At 36.4% G+C, this 21,700-nt stretch overlaps 2 protein-coding genes across 6 annotated transcripts in view; one reads left to right on the top strand and one right to left on the bottom strand.

Annotated features, from left to right (window-relative positions):
• Positions 1-21,700, top strand: part of LOC109036846 (uncharacterized) — a 109,868-nt gene that overhangs the window by 7,652 nt on the left and 80,516 nt on the right. The gene's annotated exons all lie outside the window — the stretch shown is intronic.
• Positions 1,912-20,607, bottom strand: LOC109036843 (histone-lysine N-methyltransferase NSD2). 5 transcript variants are annotated; one of them, XM_019051239.2, is made up of 10 exons: positions 20,370-20,572; positions 18,860-19,018; positions 9,808-10,224; positions 8,543-8,782; positions 7,797-7,939; positions 6,984-7,090; positions 5,770-5,932; positions 4,554-4,688; positions 3,127-3,347; positions 1,912-2,074 (listed from the first exon to the last, which is right to left on the bottom strand). In XM_019051239.2, exons 3-10 carry the CDS (start codon positions 10,157-10,159, stop codon positions 2,041-2,043), a joined length of 1,395 nt encoding a protein of 464 aa, XP_018906784.2. In that variant the 5' UTR covers positions 10,160-10,224; positions 18,860-19,018; positions 20,370-20,572; the 3' UTR covers positions 1,912-2,040. The 5 variants fall into 5 exon arrangements, with proteins under 5 accessions (XP_018906784.2, XP_018906785.2, XP_072160229.1 ...); XM_019051240.2 differs by having other exon boundaries at positions 5,782-5,932; XM_072304128.1 differs by lacking the exons at positions 18,860-19,018; positions 20,370-20,572 and adding an exon at positions 10,549-10,665.

Genomic DNA, 21,700 nt, shown 5'->3' with positions numbered 1-21,700 from the left:
TGACATTTCCCTGATTTCTCTCACAAAAACGGCCAAAAAACGGGGGAAAAATTCAAAAATCCCCGACAAACGGAAAAAATAATTCCTTGACATTTCCCTGACAAAAAATCAAAAATTTATAATTTTTCGACACAGTACAACCGATTAGATGTAAGTAAGAATTTTTACATGTCTTAAGAATATAATGAATTAATGGAGCAAAATATATGGTTCCTAAACTTGTGAGGGATGTTTTTGCCTCATTTTTAAAATTTAAAAGATATCGACAGAAATTCTGGTAAAATTTTAGTAGCAATCTCCGCAAGAGTAAAATTCACGAGACATTTTCCAAAAAATCCGAGTTTTTCAAATTCCCTGACGTTTCTTTCACACGAAAATCGCTGGCAAAATAAAATTCCCTGACATGCCGAATTTTTGCGGATTCCCTGACATTTCCTGAGTTCCCACGTCGCTAGACACCCTGATTCGGTCGGTGCCAGTGACTGTCTAAACAGTGACTCTAATATTGACGGCATCTAATTTTTATGAGAGGTTTTACTTTCTTCACACTTTGAATTGCTCAGAGAAGACCTGTTCTCCAGATGAAAAACGTGTTACGGAAATGGCTACAGAGTATTTGTCATGCTTAAAAAATGAAGATAGATGCTTCAAAAAAGTGAGAGAAGCTGAGACAGCTGAAAAACAAAATATTGTTGATAATAATTGGTTGGATTATGAAATTCGTTGAAAATAAGATATTCAGACATTCATTGAATATATGGCAATGCAAACATTTCAGTTTACTCTCCCTCGTAACGATAACTTGGAATAGACGGTCATTTTTTCTGTTTCAAGACATCACAAGAAAACCGTGCGAAGACCCGATTGTTTCCAATGTAATTTGCGATGTTTGAAGTTTGCACTTCGCGCCCATGGTATCATGGACTGGAATTTTCAGATTAATCATTTTCGACAAGTCAATATCTAAATTAATGAAAGATGGAACTTGTAAAATCAAACGTATCAGTGCCAATATTGAGAAAAGCAAGGCTGAAGAGTGGAATTTTTCAGCCATCTCACACAAGTTTTCTAAAGGAGATGTGAGACTACTGTTATATCTGTATAGGTTCTGTACTGCACACTGTGATCATTCGAAGGGGTTTGATTATTTTCGTCTACATTATCTTCCCATTCTGCGAGAAAACAAAATTCTACTCCATTCCCGATGTTGTAACAAAAATGAGATGTTGCGTGTAAAATACCAAAAAACTCACTTTTCAGCTCTGCTTTTCTCAAGTTTGACACTTGGAAAATTCAATTTTAAAAGGTTATTGCCTCCTGGAGGCTGCAAGGAGCATCATATCAAAGAATATTGATATTTAGATATAGTGTCGAATTTTTTGGTATTCTTTGTGTGGTCCTTTGGGGAAATAATACAAACTTAACTGTGCATGACATTCTCTCTTTTCCCATGAACTGTTCCTAGAATAGGTATAAAATTGCTCTCAGCAACAATCGATGAAACAATCTTCCTATCAAAATACTGACACGCTAAAAGACGTGACGTTTTAGATGACGTTTCTATTTGAAATGATTTATAAATTTTTTAGTGCAGAATATGGGGTTCAAAGAAAGTTATCGTGAAAAGTGCTTTTTCACCACTTCAAAAAAATATCACTCCAAACAGCGGCAATGCCACATTATGAAAAGAGTTGTTGGCTTCCTCCAATATACTATTACACACAGGTGTCATCAATCCTTAAACTTCCGCGGTCTTTTATTCATTGAAATCATTAAATGAGACAACAAATTAAGATTACCACCTGTACCTGTGAAAATTCTTCAGACAGTGAGAGGAGGAGATATCTCTTTGCCCCATTGTCGTATTTTGACTGAGTTAATGGTATCCACGAATTAAGTAAACGCAAATGATCTTCTCTTACAGTGGTTGTATTCTCAAAAACAGCACAAGGCAAGGTCCAAAAAAAAAAAAAAAATGCTCGCTAGTTTCAGGCAGGGGTCGCCTTCCTCATCATTTGCTATCCTTTCTCTTTCTTCCTCCTAAGAAACTTCCTTCACGAAACGCGGTTGGTACCTAAAGGAACATGAAAAGATATCGTCAACCTTGCTAAATAGTGCCAAATGTCATGTTACTATATTCCCCTTACCCATGCTGTAAAAAAGCAACCCTTGTTTCTACAATGGGCCACTGGACAAGATATGATTTAACAACGTAACATATTTCTTCTTCAAAATTTCACAAGGGAAACGAATCGCACGACACGAGGTCTGGAAATTAACTCTTAAACACAAGATTGGAATTTATCATGGAAAATAAAATAGTATGTTGGAGTTTTTAGCCAACGTGCGTTAAAAATCATCCATGCGTCCATCGCAAAAAGTTTGTGTGAAAATAAAATCTTGAAATTTCAGAAAAATATTTGAAAATGAAAAATATTTTCCGAAATGAAATGCAAAAAAATAGAATTTAAAATTAAATGAAAAGGTTATGGTGTTTGCTTTTAGGTGCTTTTTTAGTGCATGTTGCATACCCAGCCTCTGAAAACATGCTTCACATGTTTCACAACTTTGTGAAATTTCATGTGATATTTCACAAAAATTCCCAATCATTCACATTTTTCATTTCACTAGTACAAACCTGCCTAACAAGATATAGGTGTTTACGATAGGACTACATTTTGCGAGAAGAAATTACTATTTCCATTTTTATTTTTTGGAAACAGTATATGCACCGTTACCGTTGGTCTCCCAAGGCAGACAGGTGCTTTCATGGATGAGCCAGAAATGGCAGTTCTCAATTGCAAAATGTAGTCCAATTAACATTAATTGAATGGAAAACTTACAAATGATGTCCATTGGATCCATCTAACTCCCATTGGATCTATGTTAAAAATACTCAAAAATATTGCGCTCAGCGATGGAAGATATTGGCAATTTTTCCCTTAAGTTATTTACCTTTGAACTTTAAGACTAAAGTTTATATTGGCCACTTTTGATCTAAGGAAACTCAGGTTTTTTTTCTTACGGATTAAGAATTATTTCAATTTTTTCTTTATTTTTTCCATTTTATTCCATTTCAAAAGACAAATGTTTCTAAAAAGCAGGAAAAAAATCAAAGCAACTAACTTGAGCTTTTGAGTGTCATTCATCGCCAGCCAGACTTTCCTCAGATATTTCTCGATATCCTCATCTTTTAGCTCAGGATGTTCATCCGCTAAGCGATCAAAAGTTTTGGAATAATACAAGTCAAAGTCCGGTCCAAACTCTTGTTTCCTCTTCTTCTTTGGTTTTTTCACCGGACTTTTCTGCCTTTTTACCTTAGGGACTGATTCAACTTCTTCATTCATCTGAAAAAATTAAAAATATGAGTAGGTAGAAAATGAAAGAGTTTATTTGCTCCCTCACAAAGCTTTCCCGTGAAAATTACTCATCACCGTTACAGATTAGATTATAAATCCATGGTAAAACCCCCATACCATATATATTGTCAGCAGTGTTTGAAAAACTTCGTTCCTGTTTTATGTATTTCCTAGAAATTCTCTCAGAATTTACTTAACACGGAGAAGAAAAATCACAGAAGTTTTGAAGGATTGATATACATAGGATAGATGGCTGGGAAAATATTTAAATACACAGAGCAAACAACTTTAATACATACTTGGCGGGTACTAATAATATGCTGTTCGAATTAATAAAAACATGGCAACAGTCCAATACCAGCACATGGATCAGGAAGAAAAAAGAAAACAACTTTGATTCGCTACTAACTGATGATGGAATTCTAGGCTCTGAAACGCGTCTCCATTAATTAAATTTTACCGCGTAGTGTGTAACGAAATTTTAAACAATTTTTATCATATATCATATCACGTTGAGTAGTTCTCCATTTAAAAAATTATGTGTGACAGGAAGTCTGCAACGTCGCAAACCCGGATACATGGTTTGGGAGTTTCACTGTCGAAATAGAATGGTGATTAACCATACATGATGTATATTGGAGGGACAAGTATTATCTGCGACCGAAAATCGTAAGATAAATGGGAACGCAACACCTAAGTTTTAAGACAGATTTGAATCCGTTTCGGAACTTTTGAGGTCATTATAAGAAGGTGATTTCAATGAATTATTGCTTCGCTCAATAGACACATTTTGCAGCTAATTAATTGCTGAGTGCTGTAATTCATTGTGGGGAGCATCATTCAGCTTGGTAATTTTGTCAGGGTGTCTTGTAAATTTTTTTTTTCTTCTCCCTAACTTTTCAGGTTTCCCTTGACTCTTAGATTTTCCTTCTCTCAGACATTTTTTCCTGAATCGAGATAGACAATGCTCAAATATGCAAAGTACCGGTGCAGATAAATAGGGGCTCAAATCCCTGACGCAATAATTCACTACAAATTTGGAGAGAGCACTGCAGGGCTCCTTGACTTTTCCTATTTCCATGGTTGCTAGACACCCTAAATATTGGTTTTTGTGCATGGAAAATGCTATTATGATAAACATAAACATCCCAAGGTTGAATTATTTAATGAAGAAGTAGCAAATTAAAGTTTCACCTCTGCTTCAGAGCTCTCCTCATTAGACCCAAGTTCTTGCTTCTTTTGAATAGATTTTGAATTCAAAGGAATTTCCTTTTTCCGGTCAGCTCTTTTGACTTTATCCTCTTGCTTCTTGGGTGCTGATAACGAATCCTAAAATCATTTGATACATAAATCAGCAAAGCATGAAAAACATGGTTGAAAAATATTTTCTTCTTCAGAAAAAAAGTTTTGGAAAAAAAATGCTTTCTCCTCTTTAAAACTTTCCTAAAAGATGGATCTTTTTGTTGCTCTCCAGACGAAGGAACGCAACTTCATTCCAAGGTTGCAAGATTGGCTCAAACAATTCAATTAATGACAAGAGCACCACTGTGCGATTTCTGTTCCAAATTTTGCTGCTTTTAGATTGTAATCAATAAAAGAATTAGTGAGATTATTTATTTGAAAAGCTGAGCAGTTTTCAAGTTAAAGTACTAAGTACAAATGGTAATTTTGCAAAATTGAAACCTAGTTACATTTCTTAGTCTGCGGAATAACGTTCTATCAACAAAGAAAAAAAATTTAAAATACTTTCAGTAGCAGTTCATTTTGCATTTTCACATGTTTCAACTTTAAAAAGAACGAAGTTCCTGATATTTTCCGGTTTATACTGGCGGTAGACTCCTACTGCGACATGTAAAACTCTGGTTTCTTTTGCTTTCTTCACAAAGAACTAAGCAAAATTTTTCCCTGGTTTTTTGGGGGCTTTTTTAAGAATAAATGAAGAAAATTCACAGAGAAATTCAATTGAAACTGTTGGCTAGTTTTCCTTGAAAAAAATAAACTAAGGGCAGACACTTACTACATCACAATCTGAGACACAAATTTTTCGACTTGAGCCATTGATATATTGCTCTCCGGTATGGGTGATAAATATTGATCTTTCTCAAATAAAAATGATAAATTTTTATGCACCCTAAATGAGCAAACTGCCTCTTGATATTCAGAAATTGCAGTTTACTTGATGCATATTGTTAACTCTAATCTTGAGTAACCTCTCTTTCAGTTAGCAAGAATAAAATGAAGTTACAAGTCGATATTTGAATGAATAAGAATAGGAATATGCTAAACAGGCAGAGAATTGTTGGCGCTCAAGCTTATTTCATGCAGGAACAACATATCTATCATATTAATCGGGAATTAATCAGTTGACTCTGCGTCTAGTAGAGAAATTATGCCCTGCGTATATTTTTACCTGTACACTTACAGATGGTTCAGGAGAAGCTGCAGAGATTTTAGGCTGTGATTTCTGATTACTAGACGGAACTTCTTCTTCCATGAGCAGTTTAATTAGATCTTTTTTTGTTCTTTGGACCTCTATGGGGTACAGTAGTTGGAAGTGCATTACTCTGTCAGCGCTGGGAACAAATATCAAACATGGATTTACTTTTAAAGCTGTAGAAGGAGGGTCATTTTCTTCAAGAAGCATTAGCCTACATTATTTTGAGCACTTCAAATGAAATCTCCAGTTGAATGGACCACTTGACAAGGCGTGAATTCAAGCATTCAGATATATGTTTCATCTCCAAAATTTCACATAGAACACATTACGCAACGAAAATTACAGAATTTTACTTTAAACCGAGATATTAAGGTTCTTACATAGCATCGGTTACGAAAAAATTAGACTTATCTGCTCACAAGAAAAACACAAATCTAACTTGAATCAAATTGTCGACTGCGCTGGTTTTGGTAGGCTTCTCAATGAGCAATGTCCACTTTGTTCACGTTGTTCAAATAGTCTGCAGCAGTAAATTAATGTCACGAGCATTCAAAACTTTTTAACCTCAAAATAATTACTTTATTTTACATTTTTAGGGCTTTCCCTCTTTTTCATACACAAGTTTGGGAGGAAGATAAAGCATTTCGACAGCATTAGTCTGGGATCACATATCTCGTTTGCGGTGTCTGAAAATCTCCGCCTCTAGGTTATTTTTTTATAGGAGAACAAATTGACATCATTCCTTGAAGTTTTTGCAGAATTTTCTTCACACAGAGAAGAAAAATCACTGCAGTTTTTAAGAATTTCCATTGAGTAGTTTTCCGTTTAAAAAATTAAGTATAACAGGGAGTCTGTGACGTCGCAAACCGAGTTATGTGATTGCCAACTTACACCGTCGATTTTCTCCTGCCTGGATGTTTCTTCAAAAGAAAATGACTTTTATGATTGAAGACTTTCAAGTTGAGCAAAGTTTAAAACATTACAAATGACTGATATACTTTTGTTTCACACATTCTTTCTTTGTTCCAATCCTTTTTTTGGTTCTTTTTCTTTAAGTCCAGTTTTTTTTAATTAGTTTGTAGCTGTACTTGTATTGTACACTTAGATAAAAATGCCCGATTTGCAAATTAAATTAATAAGTAAATAAATACATATTCTGAGACACTGAGGTATTAGGAATATGTTACCTTCCTAAGGACATCAAATGTTCAGCTTCTGTGACAGCATTTTCCCAGCTGTCTTTGGAGTGAGATCTCAGTGTGAATTTTACCGCAAATGTTGCTTTTTTTCGAGGCTGTGAGAGGTGAAAGAGAGTTATGAGCAGTGAGAGGACACAAGAAAAAGAATTCAAGTTCTTAACTTGCTGCGCGTCATGCCGACCGTATCTACTGTCTTTGGAGGGTCTCATATGCGCTATGCCAATTATTTCAACCGGAATGATTTGATTTTCCTTAAGGGGAGGATATCATGTTGCCAAGGGGAATATCTTGTCCAAAACATCACAACAGGCACAAATTATTAACGGCAGGAGGGAAAAACTAACTGCTCACTGTGATTTTCTCAGTGGTTGTTTTCGGTCAAGTCCTGAGTTTATAAATCAGTTTACTAAAGTAATAATAAGTAGAGATAAAATTTTGTTACTTAGCACTATTGACTGGGATCCTTTGAAACTCGCCAATGAATTCCAAAACATGTAGTTAATCAGGTATTTGGAATTGATTCCCCACACTAAAATTTGACAGAGGATGGGCAATTGAAGAAAACAAGTATTAATTGTGAGTTTCTGCAATTTGTACAGGTGCCTCCGTGTCGATGCAAATGAATGGCAACAGAAAATGGATTTGCTTTCACTGGCTCATTGGACTTTTTGAGCTTTTTTAAAGTTATATTAAACTGAAAATAATTTTCAGTGACGTTAATTATATTGAATGTGTTCTTGAAATTCTACTGAATTAATCTTCGGCTAAAAAAAGAAAAAATGGTTTTAAAAAAGAACATACGTCTTGGAGCACTTTCGACTGCAAATCGAAGAACTGCTGCTTGTTGATGAATTCTAATAAATTTTTCGCAGGGAGCCAGCTGTGTCTTCCATTATCACCACAGAACTGAAGGAAATAACACTTAGATGTGCTTCTCCCTTTACCTACAAACAGAAAATGAAGATTACTTTACAGCAAATGAAGAAAAAAGTAAATTAAAAGAAAAATGAAAAAGTTTCAGCATATTATCCATATTAAAAATTTGAACGATTGAAGGGAAAGAATACTGAGAATTTAAGGGTATACCATTACAAAATTTCACTAGCAATAAGTAACTTTAAGTATTAGTTAAACTAATTAAGTATGAAGCAAGATTAATAGTCTTTAACAGAGGTATATGTTTAGATTTTCGTGAAATACTAACAATAAGGAAATAATTAACAGTAATAGTGTCAATAGAAATCAATTACAGGGGCGTGGAAAGTTCAACGGAGCAAAAGTTAGGCAAAGTAAAAGCCTCGAAGATTTTTCCTTCCTGGAAAAATTCCTCACTCCACCAAAAGGTCAAATACACATGTAGAACTAAAAAGTTTTAAAAAAAGCGTGCTATTCTGGTTTTTTCCCCCATTCTTTTAGGTTTTTCACTTAAAAAGGAGGTTTTAACTCAATTTTTTGCCCAGGTAGATTTCCTTGCACCTTGTATGAGCCAGAGCTCTTGCGTTTGAGCATTTCCTGAACAACAGTGCAAAATTTCGCCAAATACCAACTTTTTTCACAGACGTGTGTTTTGGAAAGAGGATCGTTCATTATGATGCAGGGCCAGTAGGGGAACTTGCCCATTCCACCCCAAGCGATGTCACCAATGGCCCACTCTTTATCCGCATTTCCAACAAATTCGCAGCCAGGCATTATTGAACTTGATGGAGTTGTAGGTGTTGGTGATGCACTGGCTGGAGTCGTCACAGATGGTGTTGCTTTGATTTTGGTGTCTTGAGCTTTCATGCTATCTGAAGACAAAGAGAAGATTATTGAAAACTCTCTTTTAAGTTAACATAATTTAATGACTTTTAAAATGCACAAGGACAGGGTCGAAAACTCCAGAAGACAAATCATCAAAATAAAAGCATACAACTTCGAGTTCTGATATGTGTTGTTCTACACGTCACTCCGAAAGGAAAGATTTAACACGAATGAAATTTTTTTCCTTTATGATGAGTAGGTACAAGTGCCGAAGGCCATGACTTTACATCAATTTCTTTGTTTTAAATTTGGGAGGTGCTCTCCCACTCTTGTTTGTTCATGGCGTGAGTTTACTGATGGGATATAGAAAATTCAAACGTTCAAGATTTTCATGCAGTAGCTTTCCACGTTTTTTCATTCGTCTCTTGCTACAGTCTCTCCAGTTTCAGAAGTTTTTATAACCTTCTCTTCTTTTTTAGAGGCAGGAATACTTCGCGAATTCATGTCAAATGACAGGCACCATTAGGTTTAGAGTGATGCACAAGTATCGCAAATCTCTACGCGGATCAGAAAGAAAAAATATCTATTTTACTGTCTATTGGCTTGTAAGTATCGATTCTTTATGCTGGCTCATTTGTTACTTCAATAATTTTCATACTTTGATTTACTTAGATTACTATGGGCAATTAATTACACTAATTCTGCGACACATGTTGGTGTTTCTTTCCAATCGAAATCAATCTTATGAATCATTTTGATTAATTGACTCCAGACTGAATTTTTGAGACTGAATAAAAAATTAAATTTTTATTGTATTTACGACTGAGATGACTCAGTTTTGAGCCGAAATGTCTCGGTTATTATTAATTGTGTATTTTAGCCTTGTTTCCCGTTTTTCCCCTTGTTTTTCTACTGTTACCATTGTCTCGGGCTGCTCTTAAAAATTTGTTACATTGCACACGAAACGTTACCGTAGTAGTCTCTTCAACTATTGCTCTATCTTCAAGCAAACAATTAGGTGTCGTATCTGAAACTGTTTCACCTGGAAGGGAGCTTTAGATTTTTCTCTTACCTCTATGGTTCCCAGCCTTTGATGAGCTTTCAGGAGTCTTGATGGAAATTTCACCATTTCCCACCATTCCAGGAGTTTCAGAATCGGGAAGCCTGTTAGATGAAGTGTTTGCTCGCTTTTGCGAGACCGGCTGTTGCTTTGATGGGTCAGGAGCTTCACCGTTTGTAACGCTTGCACAAGTGCTGGGTGAGAGGGAGTTTCTAACATTTTTGCCGAGGGCCACAAAGTCAGGTGATACATTTGGTTTTCTTGTGCGACCATACCTACTAGCAAGAGTAGTAGAGGATGATTTTTCCAGAGTTTTTGCACCACTGATTTCTGGAGCCGTTGGTTGGGCTGTCTCCAAATCCATCACTTTGATTTAGTGTATCCGAGTGGGATTCAAGAAAAACTAATTACCTAATCTTGATTTCATCACTGAAACAAAAAAATAAAGAAAAATAAATCGCGAAGGAACTAAGGGTACCACTTCAAGGCAAAAATCCTCCACGACCAAGTTTAATTTCAAAGTACTTCTGAGAGTTGCAATAGACTGGATTGCGAAAAGTTTATAAGCACTGATAGTTTCTAGTCTTCTGGCATATAGCCTTCAATTTCGATCCGTCCTACCGAGAGCTTGTTTATAATTTGTTGACTTGAAAGTCAGGATTCACCATTAAAGTTTACTCGTCCCAAGATGTCACACCTGCTATTAGTTACAAAAAATATACACCCTGAATTCGACTTAAGTACGAAAATCACCTAAAAACTGAGGTAGGATCCGGCTAAATTTGGTTATCCTTGATCAGTTGAATTTCATGAGCTCCTGAGCTCAATTAGCTTTAAAAATCCGACTTCCTTTGCAATAATAGAGAATTTGCAGGTGTCTGAAATTTGATGAATTTAGTGTTCAAATGGAAACTACTGAGTGAACTGAACACGAGGATATCCATGGTTCATGAATTGCACAATTATTGGAGAAGATATGACAATACGATCTAATCTGCTAAAATACGTGTGTTTAAGTGGGAAATGCCTCCAGATGACGTCACTAGGCGGTGCATTTTCTCACTTTTAAATCTATTTTTATACTATTTCCCATACCAGAAAAAAATTATTAAAAATACTGTGAAATCAGCTCTTTAAGCACGTTCAGATGAAGTAATAAAAAATTTGCATGCAAATTCTCCATTGGTGGAAAAAAAGGGCAATAAGTGCATTTTTCAGCGCTGGTATAGGTAGGCATTTTCTGGCTGGAAAGTCAAAACATTAGATTGGTGATCAAGAACTGTTCTCCCAACGAAATGACTTTTGAAATTTTGCGTTTGTCGACTGGACAAGTCAAAACTAAGGAGGGCACAACCAGCCAATCACAAAAATCTATTCCTCATTATCTTGTCCAGCAGTTGACAAATTCAAAATTTCAACGGTTCAGCTGCTGAGCATTTAGAGAGAAAGAATAAACATGCACTGTCACATTCTTCAGTTCCTTTGCTGAGAAGAAAATTCTCCAACAACGTAAAGTATGCGATGCATTGTTGTGCAGTTTCTAAACGAACGTCTATAATTATATCTCTTTTACAAAGACCTGCGTAAAAATTCTGACAAATTTATTTACTAGCCCCCATTTTTTCGAAATGCTCACGTGAAAAGTTACATTTTTACAAATCTTAGATTTGAAAGAGCATTGCATACAAAAATAGAAAATATTTATAATTCAGTCACATTGGCTGACGCCATCACAAATGATAATAATATTGATCCTAAAATATGTTGAGAGTTGAATGAGCTGTTGCCAGTCGGAAAGGTCCCACAACTCTTCATTTAAATGTTGCATCCAGGAAGAGCCCTACTTTGAGATCTACAAAAATGGCTACGACCATGAGAAAGCTCCTCTTAAAAGTGTTTGATAACAATTACTCAAAAGTTATGCAAGACTGAGCCGTAACTGGATGAGAGAAATTATTGTGAGCAGTTTTCGTACCTAATGAAAAGGCGCAATAGGCAAGCTGAGTTTGGAGAACAGGAATTGAATGCTTAGTAGGTTTTAAATTTAACTCCAGTTTAATACACATCTTTTATTGCAAAAATGTTCATGATAAAGTGGACATACGATAGCAATTCATATGAAAAGAATCATACACAATGTTTTAGACTGCAAAATTTAAAAATATTTTCGGAGAACCTAAGTCTCTCCTATTGTCATTGCAAGAACAAAGGTTATTGACACTCAACGATAACTTAAAGCTAATGTCCCTGCTTTTTGGAGACTACCGCTCAGCAATCATAGTTACCTCCACCAAAATTTTGTTTTTTTCTTTTGAGAAAAGAAAAAAAAGAAGAGGAAGTAAAACATCCAGAGTGGTTAAATGAACCCACTCCAAATGAATGTGCACACTTTTAGAGTGCTCCAGAAGGTCAGCTGTCCTCGGATAAGCACTGTACGTAAATAAAAGCATCATGGTGGCAATTCTCCTGTTACACTCTAAAAGTGCTTACACTTATTTGGTGTGGACATCTGTGAGAACTGATGACTTAAAACTTAAGTAAAATGATAACCTCAGCAAATATTATTTATGTAGGGACCTAAGATTTTAGTTTTTTTTTTTTTGGGGGGGGGGGGAGGGGATTACATAATTAATTGACAAAAAAATTCAGTACCTATATAATTTTAAAACTAAAAGAGTTTTATCTTGAAATAAGTGAGAAGAATCCGATACCAAACTACCAAGTCCTTGGTTCAAATTGAAAGGAATAATGATTTCATAGTCAGTTGCTACCATAATGGAGCCATTTTTACAAGAAAGTCTTGTCATATTTTCATCAAAATTTCTCTTGCTTTAAAATTTGACGAAACGTTGTAATTTATGTGATTTGAAATTTAATTATCCTCCTTTTTGATTGGTCCAGAGGCATGTTACATTCTACCAATCAGAAGCTTCCAAACTTCAGGGTACTTCAAAAAATGTATTTAAATACTATTGTCTACCTTTAAACATGATTGAGACTAAGATAACAGTGAAATGAAGCATTTTATGGAAATAAACATTCACAGCTTAAACTTCACCTAAAAATTTTCCAGTCCAGCAAACCTTACTTTCAGTGGCCAAGTTAAATTTTTGAGAGGTAAGATTATTGATGATCAAATATTAAATTAAGGAACAAACACAGATGTAATGAAATTAGGGCTTTGTCAATATGTATGCCCTTTGTTTCGCTATCTTAAGGCTTCGTAACCTAATTCTTAGTTGGAGTTTACATTAATTTTTTTTTCTTTTCTTTCTTTTCTTCTCACAACAAGGCTCTGGACCTATGTTTTTTGTTGGTGACAAAAAGTTAGATTTTCGTTATATCCTTATTTTTGATGATTACTAACACGGCATCGCAAAATGCCATTTCCATTGCCTAGTACCAAAAAGTTGCTAGGTTCAACAGACTGCTTAAATTCGCATATCTCATAGTATTTGGACATAAAATTTAAAACGTATTGTTGAAAAAGTACTTGATTCTGCTGAAAATTACCTACTTAAAAGGGTTAAGTATTTAACTTGGGTCCTTAAAATTAGAATGATATCCGTATAAATTTCAACTTTAGAGTTCAAATTCAAAATCTACCACTTCTTGCACACTTGCTAAGTTTTCTGAAGGGTTGAGCAGTGGGAAGTAAAGAACAAGGATTGCCTACATTTTAATATTTGAACAGTAGATATCATAAAAGATTTTCCATGAGTAAACTTTCATAAAGCCTTACACTAAATGCTTCCTAAGAATTTAAAAGTATAAAATTGAACACTGCTAATTTTTCTGCCAATCTTCTGCTCTCTTATTAGGTTACAGAAGGGTACTATGTCTAACTAGCGACTTCTGGATGCGTATTGTTTAAGTGAACCGTCAAATTAAACTTCCAGTTGAATGTACCAAGACAGTGCGCACAAGTGTAGCGTTTCCCTCCATGTTTTTCCAGTACATGCTTTTCGCGCTGACTTGCTTCAACGAACCTGGCTTGGCAGTTGTGGCATTTGAAATTCCAAGCTATGGCATGCGTTTTCATGTGGTGCCTAATATCTCTGAGGCACTTGAAATTTTTTGAGCATTGCTCACATTTGAAAGGCCTTGCGTCATTGTGCGTCATTGTGTGAAGTCTAACGCTTTTAGCACACTTGAACTGCTTCGGGCATAGTACACATTTGAAGGGTCTTTCATCACTATGTACAGCCTGAATGTGCGATTTCACCGCACCGCTTTGCGCGAATGTTGCTGGGCACAGGTTACATTTAAAAGGTTTTTCTCCGGTGTGAACTCGCATATGGATCGTAAGATTTTTCCTGCATTTCAATGCGACAGGGCAAAGACTACACTTAAATGGTCGATCAGTGGTGTGAACCTCCTTCATGTGTCCCTTCAGATGTTGTTTTTGTTTGAATTTTTTAGAACAAAGCTCACATTCAAAAGGTCTTTCATTACTGGCATTGTGACAATTTTGAACATGAGACTTTAAAACGTTGTTTGTCTTAAAAGAAGCAGGACACAGATCACATTTAAAAGGCCGCGCTTCACTGTGCGACACCATGTGAGTGTTTAAGTTTCTACGAATTTTGAAGACTGCTGAGCAAACCTCGCACTGGAATGGTTTCTCATCATTATGCGTCATTGTGTGACATTTTAACAACTTTGCTGTCTTGAATCGTTTGGTACAAAACTCACACTTAAATGGTCTTTCAGTAGAATGTGTTTTTTTATGATCCCTCAAGTTGCTTTTCCATCGGAATGCGAGCGAGCAAATACTACAAACAAATGATCTTTCACCAGTGTGCATTATCTGATGCTCTTTCAAAGTCCTTTTGGCCTTGAATGATGCAGGACAGTGCTCACACTTGAAAGGTCTATGTTCATTGTGAGTTTGTGAGTGTGCATATAATCCTCCCTTTTTTTTGAACGCAGCTGGGCATAAATTGCACTTATAAGACCGTTCCTTACTATGGTGTGTCTCTTTGTGAATTATTACAGCTCCACGATGCGAAAATGTTGCAGAACAAATATCGCAACTGTGAGGTCGTTCTTTATTGTGCACTTCTCGAATGTGTTTAGCTACATTCCTCTTCAGTGAGAATTTGCCTCCACAGATGTCACAACTGAACGGCTTCTCTTTTAGGTGAGTGACTTTATGGGACTGAAGAGAGCTTAACTGTCTGAACGAAGCGTCACAAAAGTTGCAGCTGTAGGGTCTTTCATCAGTATGAATTCGTGTGTGGACTTTCAGCACATAGTTACTTTTGCACTTGATGAAGCATATATGGCATGTTGGCGTTACCGGTGGTGGCTTCACTACTTCATGTACCTCTAAATGGTGGCGCAGAGTACATTTGGTCTTGAACTTTGCCTGACACTCACTGCATTGAAATGGTCGAGATTTACTATGCTTCATCATATGAGACTTGACACTATCAGACCTGCTGAACTTCGCTGGGCAAAGATTACAGCTGAATGGTTTCTTGACGCCATGTGTCAACATGTGCTTCTGAAATTGCGGCCCAGATTTAAAAACATATGGGCAAATATCACAAGCACCCTGTATTCTTCGCTTTTTCTTGCTTTCTTTTGTATGTGTATTTGGGCTCAAGATGACTGCATCACTCTCTGCTCTGAATGGTAACTTCGATCTTGAATTGCCCAGATAAGATCCATTTCGACAATTCTCATGTGAGCAAGGCCCATCATGATGATCATTTTTACTAACTCTCCAAGTGTCCTTCAAAAAAATATCTTCAAGGACAACTGAGAAATCTTTCAATCGTATACAATTTCGATCGTAGTAAACGTTTGACCCAGCATCTGTCTCAAGGTCTTTTTTTCTCAAAGGTTGTTCAGGAGACGCAAATTTATGATCATCCATATTAAACCCCACATCCTGACGGTGTTCTCCATCGCTGGATGCGGTATTGATCTCTGTTTTCACTGTCTGGAGTAGTGGTTTCATTTCTCTCTCACCAGCTGGTAAACAGGACACTAACTCGTGCGTTACGTTCGGTTTTTCATCTAATTTTCCCTCCATTTCAAGGGCTGAAACCTTCAAATTATTCAAGCTATCGGACCCTGAGAGAGTGCTTTCGTCACTTTGCAACTCACTTGGCTCAAATTTCAAGCTTGGAAAAATTAGATCTGGTGAAACATCAGAAGGCTCATTCAGAGCAGAACTCTCAAAGTGATGGAGACTGACCAGCTCTCGTGATACTTCATGATTTTTTATCATGGGAATAGTATTCTTTTCTACCAGATTGGAGGGATCTCCTGGCTGTACCAACCCAAATACCATGTTGCTTAGTTCAGGTTCCTTCTTCACGTTATGGAGAATGACATCTTTTGTAATGTCCTCATTTGACCCAGTTGATGAACTTGCTGGAAAAGGCACAAATTTCCTACTCCTGCTTTCTTTCGACCAATCCTCCTTCAGTTTAATGTTACTGCTCAGCAGAGGCAGCAGAGGGGTTATCTTCTCTTGATCGACATTGTTGAAGCACCAAGCTCCACACTGTTAGATGTTCATCAAGTTGTGTAAAGTACCTGAAAAATTTGATTTTACGGATCAGTGCCCCTTAGGTAAATCCAAACTCTTATTCAATACATGTCAGAAGATGTCACATACCTAGAAAAATTGATTTTCTACCTAAGATGGCAACAGTTTTTATCAATATCATTATGTCTTGGATTTGATTTTGCCAATTGATTATTTTGATAGAATTAACATTTAGCAGAATATAAGAAATGGTGTACAACCCATTCAAAATCAGGAAAGTCACAAGGAGTTTTCACAGAGTTGCGTCATTGCGCAATTGAAAATACTGAATTTCGCCAAGATCTCTTTGTACTTTTCAATGGTAATAAGTGGACAGATTCCTTTATCCAGTAAGACTCTAATATTTTTTGCTCTTCTACAGAAGGGTCTTGGTGAGAGGATGTCACTGAGTGAACGCAAACGCAAAAGCTTCGTGCCGATGTTCAACCGTGGGGTTAACTTCCGGGATGTAAATGAAGTGGTTTGACCTTGGTATCGAAAGGTATCTCACCTTGATATGAAAGATTGTAAGACTATCTTATAAACCTGACTATGCATGGAATAGTCCTGTCACTATGGAATTGCTCTCTGTAAAAATCCATGACTCTAATTTTTCTAGTGAAATATTGAAACACTTAGAAATCAGCACCTTGAGGGCCCTTGAAGGCAGATTAATTTTTCATTTGTACTTACTGAGTTAGAAAAATAATGCTTTAGTGTAGAATGTAAGCTAAATATATTTACACGTTTGAAAACGTTTGAATGTCTGACTAAAGGCAAATTATTTTGGCCCAGTTTAAAAAGACACTGCTGCAAACAGCAGCGACTCATCGCCGAGAAAGAAGTTGTTGGCTCCCGACTATATTCTACGCGACATAAATTTCTTTTTGACAAGAAAGTTGGTGATTTCACCAATAAGCGTATAGGATTCAGTCTAAAACTGATGTCTCATTTTGGCTCTCATTGGCTCATTCGACCACGAATTTTCTCTCGAGAGAGTTATACTGTTTGGTGAAACACTGTGAAACAAAGTTTTGTAGGTTAATGCACTTGGGTACTTTTGTTATAAATGTCTTCTCTTAGGATGATTGCAAGTCTTCTACTGTTTACGATGACATTGCAAAGGAATGTTATGAATTGTAAGGAAGTAGGTATAAATCTTTACAACACAGAAAGGCTGTGAGAATATGGGTAGGGAACATGCTCTGGTGTGGGAGCCTTAACTTTTGCATGGCGTCAAGGAAATCCGTCAGTGTATCAGAGCAATTCTTGATGCAAACTTTTTTCCCCGTTTCCTGATACCTTAGCAAACAGAGAGTAAAATAGAAATAAATGCTGACTTAAAGGAGCTTTCAAAACAAACGCTTCTTCTCTGGCAAGTTAAGTTGGCTGTAGAAATAAAAAAATTAGATAATATTTTGTAAAATTCATTGAATTCAAGACATTCACATATGATTTCCAGTTCTTAGTATTTTGTTTTCGATTTTCTTTTGTCTCTCTGATAGCAAGGTCTGAAAATTTATCAATGAGTACCGCAAATTCATAATCTAAAAATTGCTATGCACTGGCGAATTTTTGACAAAATGGGCTCAACAAGGTTGCATTGGGAAGCTAATGAAATGATCTTACAGCTTGGAGAGCTGCCTTTTCCTAGTTTTAATTGTTGGCTCATATGAGGGTTGATGACAAGACTAATTGGACACCCAGGGGTGCAGAAAATTTGAAAACGCCGACCTTTTGCTGCAATGCTGCATTTTTATATAGAGGCACGATGCCGATTTGCCTCATGTTCAGACATCCAATTTTAAAGCAAAATGCTCACTTACCCAACAAAATGAGAGATCAGTTCTACCGTTCAAGATTTGCCTCACATTCGTCAAAATCTTCAGATTGTGAGATTGGGCAAAGGCAGCACCCCTGCGGATACTCAACTCAGTTTTGATGTAAAAATAAAGATGAGATGTTTTTGGTCTCACTTTTTTCAACTTCTTTGGCATTTATTCTAATTTACAGTAAACGAGTTGCAATTCTGAAATATTTCTTTTAAAGTTGTATAAAGTTTTAGTTGTTTTTATTGGCAGCAGGGACGAGTTCTGTGGGACAATTCACTGATATGACAGCCAATTACAACACAACCTTGAGTGAAATTCTTCCTAACTCAGACGATCTTTTTCCTTGAACCTGCACCCATCTGATGTCCCTCCTAAAAGTAAGATTAAGCTAGTAGATGAAAAATGAGCCGTACGACAGCTGAATTATCAAAAGTATTGACAATTTCTTTGCTTTTCCATCTCAGCTGCATCGCGCTCATTTTCAAGTTCGACCAGGACCGATTGAAGGCAGATGTTCATGATATTATGGATTTTTCATGACGTCTGAAATCAATTCGTAGCGAGGATACTGCACAATGTTACAGCACTCGAAACTGCTCACAAGTTTTTACATTGGCTCTTACAGGAGTTCAGGGCCCAATAGCACTCACCCCTGTCAGAAGATTGTAAGAAAGATCAGTTTCCTCACCAAATAGTCGTTGACAAAGATCCAGCTTCCATAGAATATGAATGTTACTATATCTGTTTGCCTGTATGCATTTGTATCTCTGTGTACTACCATCTCCACTTGAATATTCTATTGCCAAATTGAAACCACAAATAACGACTGAACTCACCTCGATGCTGCCTGAAAAACAAGGGACATGAAAGCATTGAGAAGAGGAAAATAAGATGAAATTCCTTTACACCAGTACCGTGCTCATTTAGCACTAATCTTGATCGCTGGGTATCAAAATTTTGTACTTCGGCCATTTTCATTCACTCGTGTTTAATTAGAAGTATTAAGAAGAATACCTGTGCGTAGTTTAACAACAGTCCACTTAGACACCTAATCAGCGATTTACTGAGGACAAAATGTCTTATATTTAAGGCGTGTACAGCTGACATGAATTGAAATCCTACTTACATTGAGTACACACTATCAGATTTTCTTATCTCGGGCACAGAGAGTCAGAAAGCACACAGATATGATCTGATAAACAGTCCTTGTAAACACTCAAATGAGTCATGAATTTAAACAATGCATGCGTTAAGCAAATGCCTTGAATCAATTTTACTTAAAATTGGTTAGAATAGAAGGAAACCTTGGGAAATAAGCCGGATTTAGGCAAGTGCAATAAGGTGATTCGACAGACGCCATTTTTTGTGTCAGAGCGATGTGCGATATATTGCATCGATTCGTTCCATAACTTCAGCTACTTGTCATGTTTTTTGAACCGCATTTATGTTGCCATGAGACTGAAGAATTCATGTACCAAATTTGACAAAGAAATTCAACATAATAAAGGCGTACTTAGCATTTTTAGAGGAAAAATATCGCATTCGACTGCAGTTTCAATAGCAGTATCGAATGCGATATTATTCCTCTAAAAAACCACACCTTTATTACATTGAATTTCGTTGAACTTGACAAATGTCAAGTTCGGTACATGAATTCTTCAGTCTCATGACAACAGAAATGTGACCTCAAACTTTAAAAAAATGACGAGTAGCTGAAATTATGGAACAAACCGATACGATATACCCCATGTCCCTCTGACACAAAAAAAGCGTCCGTCGAATCACCTTAACTAGGTACGCCTATGCACTGGGAGGCAAAATATATTTTTCTTTATAATTCATTAGAATTAGGAGTATGATGACTTTGCCAAGAAGATGTCAACGTGATTCCAATTAATCGATCATAGTAACCTATTAAATTAATTGGTTTTTTTTTCTGGGAAGGGGGGGCGCAAAAACCCTAAATCCAGCTCTGCGGGGCGATTATTTAAATGACATCGACTCTATGTTGCCGCTTTGTCGTGTCGCGCCATCGACTGAGAGCCACTCAGTCAATGGCGCAATATGACAAAGCGGCGACATAGAGTCGATATCATTTCAATAATCGCCCCGCTGGACATTAGGATTTCAAAAGATTCAAATGGAAGATTTTTTCCAAACGTCTGGAGGCCCAAACAGGTATTAATGACAATACCTACCAAACAATGGCTAATTTTCTCACCCCTGTCGTCAGCTTCCGAGCATTCGTACGAATTGTTAAACTGAAATTAAATTATTGAGAAGTAGGTACTTAATCCTGAAAAAAATCGTAATTCACCATGAATACACCACTTGTTGCATGAATGCATGCCTTCTATTGAATCAAAACAATACAGTCCAACAGTCGCTTGTAACCTCTTCATACAGTTCAAACGGCCGCAAGGTCGAATACTGATAAAGGCAGCCAATGAGGGCTTGATATAATTCAGGGTGCCATTTACTATTTCCAGGGTGAAAATATTTCCTTCGGTCACGAAGCCGGCTCGCAATACATGGTCCAACTTTCAAACATTTTCAAATCAGCCGAGCAAAACCTGTGTTAGAAAGTTGACGAGATTTCTAACGATAGTAATACCCGATTTCTAATGATTTGTAGACGGTAGAACATAGGAATCAGGGATACTCAGGGAACGGGTACTCTTATTATAAAGTTGGCGCACCTTATAGACGTTCCACTCGCGCGAAAATACGAAACTGCGGGACGCATGAAGTGAAAGAACTGCCACTGGGTATGTTTGGGGTGTCTCCATTGAATTAAAAAGAAAGAAAAAAAAGCGCTTGCACAAAGGATAATCGGAAATTTTAGTCCTTTTAATCTATCATGCAAATATCGGCACTTTCTACCCAAAGCGCCATGCGACGTTTAAAAATTTTCGCCACCATTTTATTTTTTTTACAGAGAAAATGTTCAACGAAGCTGTCCGAAGCAATTTCACTGAATTTTCTTTGTGTAGCCGATGAAATTCAGTAAAATTTTCAAACAGATTCAACCAACAATTTCCCTGTAAGAAAATAAAATAGCGGTGGAAATTAGTAAACGCCAAGTAGCATGGATCGCAATTCGCAATAAGTTGTAATTAAATCGTCTGAAAATTGCAATTTAGTAGTGTGCTGTGAAATTTCATATCCTCTTATTAGAAGGCGCGGAAAAATTGCAATTTGCCGTGTGTAGTGCGGATTGCCTACCCTCTACTTCATCAACTTTTAAGTATATCACAATAATATCACGGTAATTATTGCAGTTTCACAAGTCTGCATTTAAAATTTTAAGTTAACTTTAACTGTTGAAATTTGTTATTTTAAATTACCAGTTGCAGCATTGGTACAAACAGTGAAACTGATTATTGTATTGTTAGAATTATTAGAAATATAAAGCATTCTATTTTCCACTCATATACTGTAATTCATTAATTTGTTTGGTACTAGTATAAAAATTTGGATTTTTCCAGAATTAGAAAAACTTAAAAATGCAGTTGCTTTAAAAAAACAA

This window comes from Bemisia tabaci, chromosome 9 (assembly GCF_918797505.1).
Source record: "Bemisia tabaci chromosome 9, PGI_BMITA_v3".
NCBI classification, from domain to species: domain Eukaryota; kingdom Metazoa; phylum Arthropoda; class Insecta; order Hemiptera; family Aleyrodidae; genus Bemisia; species Bemisia tabaci.
The sequence above is the reverse complement of the archived record's forward strand: the minus strand, read 5'-3'. Positions and strand labels throughout refer to the sequence as shown.

Bases quoted from the DNA above. Each gene is read 5' to 3' on its own strand.
- LOC109036843 (XM_072304127.1), bottom strand. From the start codon at position 16,099: ATGGTATTTGGGTTGGTACAGCCAGGAGATCCCTCCAATCTGGTAGAA.